Raw genomic sequence first — 15376 nt, forward strand, 5'->3', positions numbered from 1 at the left:
CTAACTTTCCCTTGTGTGCTTTGATTTTAAATTAGAATCTAGGTGTGTTAAGATGGGCACTATTTTCTGCTATATTGCTTTTACAGTACTGGAGTAAGACAAGTCTCTTTAGGGAACTTTAATCATCACAATATAAGGAATAGCAAACGACAGTAATATTTTGCTTAACTTGGCCAGTCCTCTTTATGGCTCTGAGGAAATCCTTCAGGATTGCCAAGAGCTGACTGATTTGGATGGATTGGTAAATGTAATAAAACTCCTTAGCTGTGACTTTAAGATCCATAGAAGCCAGGCAAGGGCTTGATCACTAACAGAGGCACAGGTCTGCAGAGCATGCTGGACTTGCCACAAGGCACAGGAGGCAGGAGGCAACATGCACTGGGGCACGTGCAGTGGCATTAACTCTCCCCCCCGCCCACCACTCCCCAAATCCCATGACTAAGAAAATTTTCTATCTATGTGATGCTGGAAGGGTATGTTTTGACAGCTCTTCAGTTCTGATCATAATTTAACTAGACGTCGTGTATATAGGTATAAAGCCACATTGATGCTGAAGTTCAACAGGCCTTTTACTATTGGTTGACTTTTTCCACCTCCTGCATAATCTTTTGTAGCCTTTGTTTCTTGTTTAATGTTGATTTACATGCTTACGGTGCTATTTACAGTTCCTGTTTTTGGTTCATTTCACACCATTCACATCTAATGAGCCAGTACCCTTTGATTTTCAAAAAGCTTTCAAAAAGCTTCCTCACCAAATGCTTCTAAAGAAACTGCACACATTGGATAACAGGGAAAGTCCTTTGAGGCACTAGTAACTGAGGAAAGCTAAGGGTAGGCAAGACAGTAAGAAGGAAAAGTTAATTTTTGCAAAGACTGGGTGTTACTAAGAAGACTTAGTGATACAAGTAGCTTGCCTTAAGCTGGGTCATGTTCTGTTCAACCCAGTTGTAAGGGATTTGGGGTTAAGAAGACTGTGAAAATCTGACGGATATTTCAGTGGACTATGAAGAGTTAAAGGAAGTCTTCCTAAAGCAGCCTGACTAGGCAATAAAATGGAAGATGAAATTAAATATTGGTAAGTATAAAGTAATATCATTACATGTGCATTAGAGATGGACAAAACCAGAAGTGCTTCAGCATTGTATCATGCCATTGATAAATCATTTTATGAAAATATTAGTGGCCAGGAAGTTTGGAGGGGCAATTTCAATTTTGCCTATCACAAAGTACATTTTGGAACTATTTTTGTCCTTTAGTGATGACCCTGCAATTGTAATGCTATTGGTATATTTGTGGGTCCATTAATGGAAGACTTCACCCAAATTTGTTTTCTTTACTGGTTTTTAAACTTCTGTCACTTTCTGTCTGATGATCAGACTATTAACCTTTTTTTGAATTACCAGAAAGCTTTTTTTTTTTTGAAAAAAATTAGTACACAACTTCTTGGTTCCCTGTTAAATTGGAAGGCTATTTAGAGGAAAACGCCTCTTAAAGAAATCAGAAATCAGAAATCAGAGGTGGCTGTTCCAGTTGGCTGGAAGAGCTGGGAAAACAACTTGTTTCTTCATGTCTTTCTATGGTGACTAGCTGAGAACAAAGGCAGTTAGCTTTCCAACAGGTGGAAATAACTAATGGAGGAATACCAATGTCCTCAAATTCACAACTAATTTGATGTCCTTTCTTGCCTTCTTTCATCTTTCAATGCTTCCATAATTCCATGAATAGTCTGTAATGACTGATCATTTGAAATTTATGTTTACATTACACTTTAACACGTTGCATCTTGCCTTTGTGATTAGCTATTTCTGCTTGTCACCTTTTGCACTGCATCTCAGAAGAGTTCATTAGTGAGTCACAATACTGATTAAGAGTCCCGTCCTGCTTGTTTGTATATATTAGTAAGCCTATTATACAAGCGCTAGTGGTATTAAGAGTACAAACTCCCCTGCTAACACAATCCCTCCTAATGGCTATACTTTAATAATGAATTGCAATGAATTCCAGCTAGATCAGTTTCTTCATACTGATTGTAATTCCTTCTGACCTAACTGATACTTGAATTTTTTTCCCCTCCCCAACTTGCTAAGGGGTGAGCATACAGAGATGAATGGTTTAGAGTAATGTAGTCAAGAAAAACATTTATTATTCAGAATGGAGACCATCTTTTCTCAACTCAAAGTTAGCCACTGTTTCTCAGGCAGATTGCTTGGGAATGAATCAGAGGTGAGTTAAGAAAAACAAAGGTCTCAGAGAAGTTTCAGGTAACATATGAGCAGTGTAAGTAAATTATTCACATATTTAAAATCGGGGAATTAATCTTTCTGAGTAACAGTATAGGTTTAAAAGACAAGAATGATGTGAAAGAATACAAGAAACACTGACTTTGCTCTTCAGAAGGTGACTGAAGTAATGATTCTTTGAGGTCTGATCTCATGTCCAATACACTTGTAAGACTCTGCACAAGCGCAGCAATAAAAATGTATAGGATAGAATATACTAAAAGGGGGACGGTCTGAAATTCTGAATTTAACCAGTGCATCATAGGATTGTTTCAAAATAAATTAAGATTGAAGCTTTGCAATCCTTGTTTTCTTAGGCACTTTTCAGGGTTCATAGTGTTCTAAGGATGAAAAGAATATATTTTCAAGAATAGCATCTAATGAAATATCTTTATGATTTATTTTTAAAGAACATACAGTGCAGGAATTTTTATTATTGCTTTGTCAAAACTGCTATCAACCATAATGGAAAATCTGTGCATAGATTGATTTTTTTGCTGCAGACATTAATTCTATGAGGAATTGTTAAGTGAAAGATGGAGAGAAAAGGAAAATTAACTGGAAGATTTATATATATTGGAGGTGATCTGTATCCATATAGGGCTTACATCTTTGCCAATCAGGTCCTCTTGATTTTCCACAATCCCCCAGGGGGCTATACCAATGGTGCAGATCTTCCCCCGAGATTTTGAAGCATGATCTTTCAGTGCATCTCCAACATGCCGAATGACTCCTGGGAAAGAATACGCATAAAACAGAAATTCAAACTATGTCCTTTTTGTTCATTATTGAATGGATTTAGTACAGAATTCTTTTTGAGGGAACATCTATGCATATACTTACAATTCAGTAAAGCTACGAATATATTCCTGTTGATTCTTATTACAGTAATACTGTAAGTCCATTTTATCTAATCTAAAACATGTTAAATGAAGTAGCAAGAAAAAAATGGCACAGCTTTATAAATAAGAAAGGAAATATTGTCAGCTGACTGCGACTTGTTTACCTGCACTTGTGTTCACAAATGTATGCGTGCAAGCATTTGTATCCTTCCCAAGGACAGAAAGAAGCACAGGAATTAAACACCTCCCCCAAACCCCTAAAAAGTGTAACTTGTACACAAAAGTTTCAATCTGTCTGAATAAAGGATGGAAATGGAAAATGTGGTGAGCTATTCCACCATTCCTTCCAAACAAACTCAGTCACCTGAGATAGCTTCCAGTAGGTACTAGAAGCCACCCTGGGGACCAGTGAGAAAACAGAAAGTAGTACAGAGACAGTGACTGCTCCCCAGCTTGTTTCCAGCTGGTTGCTGATAACGCTCCTTGCAAGCTTTAAGCCAGCTTTGTTAGTGTTTCAGGGGAATGTTTGTGCAGAGGGCAAGTGCCTTATCCTCCTTCCTTTTCATACAATGATTTTTTTACCTGTGCATCAATAACTATTTTTATGATGCGGCTGCACTGTAGCAGACCTGTGGATTTGCTGCAGACATTATCTGTTACTCAGTTTCTGTGTTTGCTTCTTGCTCAGATTCCACAATTTCAAGATGACTGGTTTGGAATTACAGGTCACATAATGGATGAGATTTTAGCTGTAGTTTTTCTACACTGTAAATAAACCATGTAAGAAAAAAAACCCAACCTAACAAGTCCTCTACATCCTGGAATCTAATTTCCTTCCTGTGGTGGAAAAGGATAAAAACCCTCTACCTGCATGTCCTGGTTTCAGCTGAGATAGAGTTAATTTTCTTCTTAGTAGCTAGGACGATGCTGTGTTTTGGACTCAGTATGGTTATAGTGCTGCTAACACACTGATGTTTTAGTTGTTGCTAAGTAGTGCTCATTCTAAATCAAGGACTCTTCCTTCAAGTCTCCCATGTGCTGCCCGTGAGCAGGGGCACAAGAAGCCAGGCAGGAGCAGAGCCAGGACAGCTGACCTCAACTAGCCACAGGGATATTCCGTACCACAGAGCTCCTGCTCAGTGTATCGGTTGTGGGGAGTTGGCTGGGAGCTGCAGATCACTGCTCAGGGACTGGCTGGGCATCGGTCAGGGGTGGTGAGCACTTGTGTTGTGCATCACTTGGGGGTTTTCCTTTGTGTTTTATTCCTCTCTCCCTCTCTCTCCTTGCTATTATAATTGTAATAATAGTAATAATAACAACAATGATAATGATGATAATGATAAACAGTTTTATTTTATTTTATTTCAATTATTAAATTGTTCTTATCTCAACCCACGAGTTTTACCTTTTTGCTGATTCTCCTGCCCACCCCACTGCAGGGGGGGTGGAGTGAACAAGCAGCTGTGTGGTACTTGGTTGCCAGCTTGGGTTAAACCATGACACTGCAATCAACTATGAATGAAGCTACGATCCAGTAACCCAAAGGATTCAAAGCAGAAAAATGTCCAGGCTGCAAAAATTTCTGCTATTTAGAATAATCAACTTTTGGTATAACGTGAATATTCAGAACAACTTGTCTAAGTCATTTAAGAGACACGGTTATAGCCAAGTATGCATCATCCCTGTCACCTCACTGACTCTTAGTCCAACAGCAGTATTTCAGGTTTTTTCAATTATACTTTTCCTTAATATAAATATGATTTAAAAATTCATCAACAGAACACACTGTACTCAGAAATTCTCAATTTGTACAATTTCACATAGAGATAAAACACTTAATTTTCATCTACACAGTCTGAAAACCTAGCCCTGGCATAATCAACTGCTTTGCTCCAGAAATCAGATGTAACTGATAATGAAGAACTGCTTCTGAAATTATAAGTTTTTAAAATAACACACAACAACTTGAACTTCACTGTTTTGTCTAGGTGATTTTTTTATTACAGCAAAAAAAAAAGTAATTTCAACATTAAGAAGTTGACTTTCTTGGTTTATTTGTATTGTTTTGGCATTTGCAGCTATGATGATAGTATAAAGCAGCTGTGCATTTGCCAAATGGCGATGTTAATAGTCAGTCCTTGTTTACAAAGTTTCTGTAGTTTGATTTCTACAGTTTCTGTTGTAATCCACTGCAATGTGTGTACAATATCTAAGTTTTCTAATGTGATTTTAACTTGCAATTTGTATCTGTCTTCATCATCATCACTACAGGAGTATCTGGCAACTAACATTCTCACCACAGTGTATACAGGTCGATATTTAACCTGATTTTCTTCCTTGTTCTGCAGAGATGTAGGGGATATTACATACATGTGAGTCTGTTTATCTGTATAACACTCTGGAAGCTACGCCTCTTCTTTGCTATTTGTATTGCTGCTGTGATAAAACTAAATATTGATTTAAATTTGATGTGCTCTGGAAACGAAAAGGCCCAAGACTCCTATTAAGCATTCATATTCAAATATGTAGGAGCTGATCCCCAATGCACTAAAATTAATGCATGATAGAGTGATTACAGTGTTTTCCATAGACAGTAAGAGGATACACTCTGTGGGATCACTAAAGTAATAAATGCTAGCTTTTTACTGCAGAAAATGAAAACTACGTAAGAACTTACAAGTACGTGTCCTAGCTCAAAACTTCTTGCATGTATTTCTAGCAGAACTCTTCAGCTTTCCTCTGCATCTCTTCTCCTTTCTGCCTCCTTCAGGGAGGGTAACTGGGAAGACACTGCCCAACCTTTTTTATCTGGAGAACTATGTTTTGCAGCTTATTCTCAAAACCTACGTGCGGTCACTCAGTGGAGCTGGGTAAGCGGTTACCTTGGGTCATTAGGACACCCGTATGGTATGTTAATGATGTTCTTAGCTTTGAATAGAAATGGCAATGTTATCACTCTTGCTGCAGGGGTAATAGAAAAAAATTAGGTCAAGCTGTCTATAAGAAAGGAAGAAGTGGTACTTATTTACAATAAAGTTTTCCATCACATCCACAAAACAGACCTTTTCCCCTTTCATACTACAGATCACCTTATAAGATAAAATAGAGGTCTTTGGATGAAATTTTTTTCCATTTTATGTAAAGAGAGTTTGACTTCTTCAGTTTCTGGTTAGTAGTCTCTCCCTGTAGCTTACTGTTATTCTAAAGACTTCACTGCAATATACTAATATAACTGCTAAGCAGGAGGCTTTACTTTCAGCTCTCCAGTGTGCTTTTCATGCTTTAGCAAACCTTTTATTCCCTGGTATCTGCCAGGCTGGTATGAACTTGGCATTTGCTTGTTTGCACATCGTACAGCCAACACAAATTAAAACATGGAATGGCTTCTTAATCTCACCAGTCCTAATTTTTTTCTGTCATGAAATCTCCTAGATGCCACTGTGCCTTCATTTCAATGTTGCTGTTACCTGTGTTTACTCCTCCAGTGAATATCCATGCTCCAGTTGTCATAGCAGCCTTAATGAGGCCTTTTCCAAAGACTTGCTTGAGTTTTGGCTGAAGTTCGAAATTCTGAAGGCCCCCGTGCACAGAGATGAGAAGTTTGGGGAGCTCAAGCTGCCACTCTTTGGTCATCAGATGCAGAAGAAGGTCAGGCTTTGTGTCAAAAGACACACGTACATACTGCAGAAATAAGGGCAGTAGTAAAGCAAAAAAGATTGGTTATACTCACTGGTTCCTAACACATACGATCTATGCCAAACAGAACACTGAAAAAAGGCAACCTTTATGACAAAAGCACTAATTGATAACGATGATTTTTCAAAACTTAAGTAACTGGGAAACTAGAAATAATGAAACATTTGCAATTTAAGAAATTGAGTCATTAATTATTTCAATATGCTTAGTAATGCTTGAAAGATAAATGTCTTCAATTTACGGATATAAAAACTGGAGCAGAAATTTAAATGGCCTGCAAAATTGACCTATAGGTAGTCAGTCACAACTATGCATTCATTTGTACCTTATTTTCAAATTAACAATATCAAACTCTCAAATGGTAGGAAGTAAAAGGAACAAGCTCAGTTGTTCAAGCACACAAGTTTAAACTAAGCAAGACTAATAAGCAGGTACTTTTCAGGTGAATGAATGCTAGTTGATGGGTTACAGACTACTTTGTATCGATCATGAACTAACAGGACACAGGACCCTAAAAGTGCTTTAAAACACATTTACAAACTTTCAGTTCTTGGCTCTTCTCCGTTACACCTGCAGCATTTCGCCCCAAGAGAGATCATACCCATCTGTGTGTGCTCAAGGATAACTGTCTTCAAAATTTATACAGCACTACCATGTTATACACATAACTATCTCTTCCTGACAAGCCTTTCTGTCCGGGCTCTTTTTCCTACTCCTGTTGTTGATATATGAAAGGTTTCACAAAGCCCATCGTAGGGCAGATGATACTTTTCTGAATTCCAGTTGCACAGCAGAAATGGGATGTATCAGGAGAAAATTTGTTCTGTAGCTGGTAAGATCTGGAAGGACCCGCTTAATTGAATAAAATAGATTATACAAAGCCATTCATCTATCTTACTGAACTGATGCATACTGAGTTACTTCAGTAATCATTCCCTTGGCGGGCTGTCAGTACAGCTATCAGGTGTCTATAACACAGACACCTTCGCTTTCAGCTGGAGGAATGCCTAGTTCTAACGTATTGCAACATGCCAGGTAGTATAATATCCACATATATTATATAATAATTTTGTTCCTTTTTAACATGTCTAATCAGTATTTCTTTCCAAAAGGTTGTTCTTTTTTTTGTAAATCATATGACAGTAAAGTGGACTCCTTTCTAGTTTAATAATAAATAAGGACTTAACTTTTTCAAGAGTGGGTTGTCGCACAGTGAACAGCCATTCTTTATATTTCTAGATGCTGAAGCCTGTTTGGGCAAATAGTCACAGGGAAGCAAGGGGGGCACAGCCAAACTGAAAGCTGCGCAAGAACTTGGGAACACACATTCAACCCAGTGCATCAGTAATGTTCTCTGCAGGAGCCAGGCAAATTCGTAACAGCTAATGGACAAAACATACAATATTCATATCTGGCAAGAGCATAATGTACCCTTGAGCTTATATATACATGAACTGCACCCACACAGCATCCCATTTCCTGTGTGGGAGTTAAAATCTTGCATGGCACCTGAACCTGCCGACCAGATGGTGAAGCTAATAATTTTGATTGGGATTCAAGGGCTGTCAAAGTTTTAACACAACAGAGGGGTTGTAAGGATACTGATCCTTACTCCCTTTGCTCCGCCCTTAGGGACAGCCGAGGTTGCAAAGGACAATGCCTTGTTAATACTGCATTAACAGACAGACGACATCCTTCAGCTGGGCCTACACGGAACTTCTGCTGGTCAGACTGTGGAGGTTATGTTTTGGTATCACTGTACCTTACCTCTGTTTTTTGGTGAAGACAGATTTGGAGTTTTAAGGAGATAATTAAAGTGAATTTGTGTTAGTAATGCCCATAAAATTTCCTGAAAACAGAGGCCATGGCATCATCTGGGATGGTATTGGGATGAAGGCAAAAATGGCATCAGATGTGTATTAACTAATCAATCCAGCCAGTGAATGTTTTTTTTGATTCTTTAGGATTGTTTTATACCCTAGAATTTGTGACTTCACTATCTTAAGCCTATGTATTAATTGGCAAAAACCTCTTTCATTTTTTTTATCCACTAAGACCTCTGAATTTCAATAAATATAAATAAACATAGTGAATCACAATGTTAGGAGAAATATTTTTTTGCATTCATTTGAAATGTACACATCTTTTGCTGAAAACAACTGCTTGTTCTTTATACTGCAAACCCCTTCTATGCTTATGATAAGAGTTCATTTTACTTTATAAGAAGAAAATATAAGCAAAAATAAATCTGAAAGTTTTTTTCATGTAAATTACAATTTAAATCATCATGGATAAGCTTTACCGTTTTAAAGTTTATGAGAAGGGCAATGGTGTCAAGCATCATGATTTTTCTTCCGTGCACAGATCTCAGGTTTTATGACTGATTCATGTTTGCTGTTACAGAGGCCATTTTCAGTTTGGTATGCTTGGGATTACTCTTCTGCCATTACTTAACATGTTAACTAGTAAGTACAAGAGAATTCTTTTGTCATCGCTTTCAAAGTATGCATTAAATTATGAATAAACACTTTTAAGGCCACTTTTGTCCATATTAAAGATTCATTTCTTTCAATCTTGTAGCAGAATATTCGGCCTTTTCAGGTTTTGTTTAGAATCTTAATGAGCATTTCTGCTGTTGCTGAATTATTTTTCTATAGCTTCCAGAGGCAAATTTAAAATCTAAGCGTAAATCTAAGCTAAACCACTGCTTTGTTACTCTAAAATTCCATGTCTGGTGTATCTGTCAGCTGTATAAATGATCAGTTCTAATGGCAAATGATTTAATCCCTTCTTTATGGGAGTGGTGTATGGATCGAATGCAGGACTTCTGTTGTTATGTATCAGAAGAGCAGGGCAAGACAGGAAGCAAAAGTAGTTTCGAACCACAAAACCTATAGACTGACCTGACTGACATCAGCACAATGCCGTGAAATGATAAATTAAGTTCAAGTTGTCATGCCTATTTGATTCCTAAGCTAGCACAGAAGTAGTCAGCAAGGGTGCCATTTGATGACAACACTTGTTTCACTTTTTTTATCAAGTGGTTTCCTAAAAAGTAACTGCATCATCATCAGTCAAACAGCTAGACACTTGCAAGTTAGACTCCAATGCCTTAGGGCAAAAGTCAAAGTTCCCGAGTGGTAAAACGACTACTGTGCTGCTCAAGCCCAGCTGTCTCATTAAAGTACATGGTGAATGATTGCAGGTGAGAGTCTCAGTGAAAAAAATAGAAAGATCCATAATTGTTTTGTATTTCTTTAAAGAGAATCTCTTTAGAAAACATTTTGTGATCTGCAGTCTAATGTTGCTCCTTTGTCTCTCTTTGATGCATGCCGGTACTGGATGGCTATTTCACCCATGTTAAACAAGATTCTGCCACTGCAGACACTTCTTCGAGGTAAAGACTGATTCCCTCAAAGTGTGATCTTTATATAAAAAATAGGCCTGATATAATTCTCACTGAATCCAACAGAAAAACTCTCACTTAGACTGAAAATGGACTGGTTCTTTTTAAATTAATGTTCTTAACATTTTAAGGCATCATGCGAGTTCCACTAAATAGTGGAAGAACCTTCACTCATTTAAATGAGCTTTGGATAGCTGCTTTGTTGTTACTTCCTCTTTTTCTCCATGTAGGACGCCATCTTTTAAAGTCTGTAAATACTCTTTAAGTATTAATTTACTATAATAAAAGCAATGTTTTCTGTCTTTTTCATGTTTTATGCAAGTTACAGGATTAACTCTTTTTTTTTTTTTTTTTCTCAAAAGCAGTGATGGCTTTTCAGAGTCTTTTTACACAGTTTTGATAGAACTCAATATATCTTAAAAGCAGAAATATATCTTTTTATATGGCTGATTTCCAAACATCCTTAATAAAGTATAATGTTTTGAGGTTCTAAATATTATAAAGTCTTTCTAAGAAACTGTTTACGTACATTAGGTTTCTACTGACATTCTTTCATGTATCTGTGCACCATAAGAAAGGTTAAGCTTTCAACACTGAAGTAAACTTTATTTCCCCTACAGCTGCAAATATCTGTTAACTTTTCATTGTGTATATTAAATGTATCATAGGAATGCATTCAGTTAGGAGGAATATATTTAACTCACTAAAGCTTTTTGAACAGCCATCTTCCACCTAACCTTGAAAAACCACGATCAAAGAAATTTCAGTTCTGTAAATAGCAGTCCTTTAAAAAAGTCTGATACAGAATCCAGGCACACCAATTAATAAGAACGTTACAGGTTTTTTTTGTGTGTGGAAAGGCACATAGTAGATTTTACAAATTGGGTTAGCAACATGCATCACAGCAAGATTGTCTTAACTGGCCCACTAATGACCAGAATCTATTCTGAAATTTTCCAGAATATTGCTCATAATTGGAAAGGAATCACTCACACTAGTTTGATAATTGCTCTTGAAGTTAGGGTAATAAATTGCCACTATACAGCTAGATGAAATCATTCCTGTTATTTCTTAAACTCCTAAAGAGCCAACTGATATAAGCAGATCACATTTTGTCTTTTTTTAATCCACTGATTTACTGCAAAAGCTCTTAATAAAGTTTACATATGTCCATATCCCTCTCAGATCTTTCTACAGTTGTCAGAATTGAAAATCTGCCATAAAAACATGTAAATGTGAACAGCATTTCAACATTAATGGGTGGAGCCACTTGTAAAGAAAATACGTGATTGACAGAGATCTAAAAACTAGTGTTGTTGCAGGATCATCTGTGGTTACATGAACACTGAAAGAAAGGTGTCTTTAGTAACTGATCTTGTTAACCAATGTTACCTATTTTCAGCTATGCGCTTCTATATAATTTGCTGCACCCTCAGCTAGACACATTATGGATTTAAGTAGCTTAGTGCAGTCCCACTGAAGACACTTTTAACAACCCAAAGGTATTAGCAAAATTCATGCTGTTTGAAAATTTCCTATGTGGCTGTGGCAATGAAACTAATGGCATAGCCAGTTTTATTTGCAACATGTCAAACTGCAATGCCTTCTCTGTTTTGTTCCACACCCATGTGTTCTGCTACAACTTCAGCATAATTTTCACTTTCACAGCTGATGATGCCACTGTTAATTGTCTGGTGGCAACTGATACATTATTATGTCATTGCATTTGTAGCTTGCAAATATAGATGTAAGGTATAGATAGATTTACTATCAAATCCGCTTGTATATTATGACAATCCAATTCTGTTCCTTTCAATAGAGGAAATAATTATATGTCAGTCTTATACGCACTAATCTGTTCCATTAGTTAACTACCAGTTTCCCAGTTACAAATCTGAGGTTATGGTTTCTACCATACACCTAATTCCTTGTAGCCTGATTCAGAAAAATGTACCAATTTTACTGTTAGCATAGACCAAGATAACACTTCTGTGTTTCCCTTCTTAATAATTTTCATGTGTTGGCATCCATTTCATGAAATAAAGTAAGGAAGAGGTGTTGAATTTTATGCCAAATTCTCCTCCTGGGTCTTCCCTTAATGCTGGTCAGCTTGCTAAATCTTGCAGTTTTACAGGGTTATTCTATTATCCAATAGGCACAATATTAACTTACCACAATTGTCAGCAAAAATCAGCTTATATGCTATAGTGATATTTCATATCCAGTAGCTAGAAAATAACTAACTAGCATATTTGATCATGTTTTCTCCTTTTTCTCTGTCTCCTCCTGCTGCTGTTGATGTTCCAGCTTCTCTGCTTTTTGGGTTTGAATGTATACAGTCTGAACAAGAACGTTTCTAAGGATTTTTATACACCTGTTCCTTTTCTTATTTTTCAAGATAATTTAAATGCTCTTTTTCTCCTTCCTCTGCTGGCAAAATTGGTTGGTTGCTTTGACTGAGCAACCTCTTGGCTTTCACAGAAAGCTTTTGATTTGGTAAGTTTTATTTATTATGGGAAAGAATTTGTACCCAGTAAATTCAGAGACAGGAGTTTAATTCTTTCTATTAATAAACCCACAACAAATATTTAGGCAGCTCTTTGACTATAATCTACCCTAAAATAAGGTTTTGGGCTGGAAATATGACCATAGAACACCTTCATACTGTTTTCAGTGACAAACACACCGTAGCATAACAAAGCTTGTTATTTTGTTTCCATGAAAAAAAATGCAGAATTACTGGTTATGCAAACCTCCTTATTTGTGTTTTGGGTATAAGAAAGATGTTTTTCTCATTGGTGGTAACTAAGCAGAACATCTACTAAAGAGATAAATAGCATTTTTGCTATTAGTGGAATGACTTGATTTCTGGAGCTTTTACAGATTTACTTAATTCATGAAGAATTTGGTTGTTCCCATGTTTTGAGTGGGGTTTAATGACTATGCCTAGATGGCAGATGCAGCTATCTTCCTGATTCTAGTACTGTCAAAATAAATTCAGAGTTCTTCCAGCAATAAATGTTTTGTCTGTATTCATCCCTAAGTTTTAACTTGTTACTTGGGTTTCTCATATTTTTAACCACCTTTTGTCTTCTTCTTTTATAAATTCTTCATGGTTTCATTCCTGACTGCACTCTGTGGTAAGATTTTTCTTTCCTTCATGTTAACTTCCAATTTAATCTCTACAGTTTCACTTCAAATATATTCCTTTGAACACATAGCATATACCCTGGAGCATCTCCTTTTATGGTACTGTGCCAGGGCACCAAAATACCAACAAAGACCAGAAATCCTCTAGAGAAATTGGTATCAACAGCTTCTCTAAACCCTTCATCATTTCTTGGCTGCCCAAGACTACTTTTCTCTGAGCAGACGAGTTTATTGCTTTATAGCAATCTTCAAGGACATAACTCAAAAAGCTCTAGTGATTACTCTTTCTCAAAAAGACAGATTTAATGCAAAGTATCCATATGTGGTTAACAGCATGATGATTACTGTATCTCTGAAACCTTCTCAGTTTTGGTGGAAAGCATTCTGTTTTGTTCCCGCTCCTTGTGAGGATACCAAAAGCCTGGCTGGGTTCATTTCACTGGGAAGTGTCATTTTACTCACACTCAAAAAATGTTATTTACGGAATTAAAGTCTCTGCCTAGCTAAGGCCTTGCAGATTTTTAGGTGATTGGTTATCAACTGAACATAAGGCATCTGTGATACCCTCAGAGAAATGACTTAACTTTCTATCTGTTTCCTGGTGCAACAGTATTTTCTGCTTTCTATCAAAAGAAGCCATCCATCTGAGTGAACAGAACCATCCACTAAAGTAATCATTCCATCTCCAGCACCTATGTATCCACCTGAGGAAAATGTCTGGTTCTTGCTAGCATGGTACCTGAGCTCTTCATTGTCTCTAATCCATCCAGTATCACAACAGATCTGAGAGATATGTTGGGAAGAATTTAGCCACAGAAGATGGTACTGGGTTGCTGGGCAGGTTACTCTGCAGAGTACTCAGTGGTTCTGCTTCTGCCCAAAGCAGTGTCTTGACCACAATGTCCTAGGTACACACTCATCTTTCATTTTGAAAGTCCAGGTTCTGCAGCTTAGGTAGAGCCAAAGAGATTCTTCTTTTCATGTAATGCCACATGGAAGAAATACACGCATGTGTTAGTATGGGTGCTGTAAACATCTCTCCAACTTAGTGGAGCAATGCCTTCAGATTAATATACTTTGGTATCACTCCATAGCATTGTATTATGATTAAATGATTTGCTCAAGGAAATCTGTGGTAGAATAGGATTTCCCAGTTCATAGCTTAGACACTTACTGGACCTCTTATTTTGTTGAAAGACGAACCAATAAGTCTAATTGGTCTATCCTCCAGTACTAGTCTGGAGGAATATTAAAAGAAATTTGTGGAAGGTATCTGTGGCAGAATAGCAATTTCCAAGTTCCTAGCTTAGACACTGGATCTCTTATTTCATTGAAAGATGAAACAGTAAGTCTAACTGATCTATCCTCCAATATATGTCTGGAGGAATATCAGAAGAAATTTGGTCTGCCTTGCAGACACAATCAGCAATGGGCAATCATAGTTGAAACCTCAAATTATTCAGAAAAGCGGGATGGCTGGCCATTGGAAGAAAATCAAGACAGCAGCACACTAGCAGGTCTTCAGTCTTCCTAAAGGTAGCCCCTCTTATGCTGCACTCCAGCTTTTACAGTTAATTCTGTTCACCAATTCTTTGGCATGTGATACATAAAAACATATGTTATGGTCTTACACTAAATAATACTTTAAAATGAAGTTAAGAAAGAATATTGTTTATTCTTTGTGAATGCCTTTTTTGAGCTAGCAGCATTATTTATCTAAAAGAAAAACGTGGTTACCATGGCTTTATTGGAGTGGCCTCCTCCTTGGAACTCAATGGTTCCAAAAGCGTCCGTCGGGCTGAGCTGTGTGTGCTTGCTGATGGACCACTTCTCCGACTGGATGTCATTGCGAGTAAGCCTGCTTTCATTTTTCTCATTCTGAATAATGGAGATGCTTGGAGTCAGTCCAACATGTTGACCTATTAGACGCCCACAGCAACACCTATGACATTAAACAAACAGAAAACTTGAGTGACGTGCATATAGACCGACAGGGAAACCAA

The 15376-nt window shown here is 37.2% G+C and overlaps 1 protein-coding gene across 1 annotated transcript in view; it reads right to left on the minus strand.

Annotated features, from left to right (window-relative positions):
- TRPM3 (transient receptor potential cation channel subfamily M member 3) overlaps positions 1-15376 on the minus strand; it is a 285325-nt gene that overhangs the window by 132368 nt on the left and 137581 nt on the right. Inside the window, exons 3-5 of the mRNA XM_040580618.1 lie at positions 15111-15315; positions 6589-6802; positions 2888-3012 (exon numbers count right to left, since the gene is read on the minus strand). Of these exons, the coding sequence (XP_040436552.1) occupies positions 2888-3012; positions 6589-6802; positions 15111-15315 (544 nt within the window). The remainder of the gene's footprint in view (positions 1-2887; positions 3013-6588; positions 6803-15110; positions 15316-15376) is intronic.

Source organism: Falco naumanni, chromosome Z (assembly GCF_017639655.2).
Source record: "Falco naumanni isolate bFalNau1 chromosome Z, bFalNau1.pat, whole genome shotgun sequence".
In the NCBI taxonomy this organism is placed as follows: domain Eukaryota; kingdom Metazoa; phylum Chordata; class Aves; order Falconiformes; family Falconidae; genus Falco; species Falco naumanni.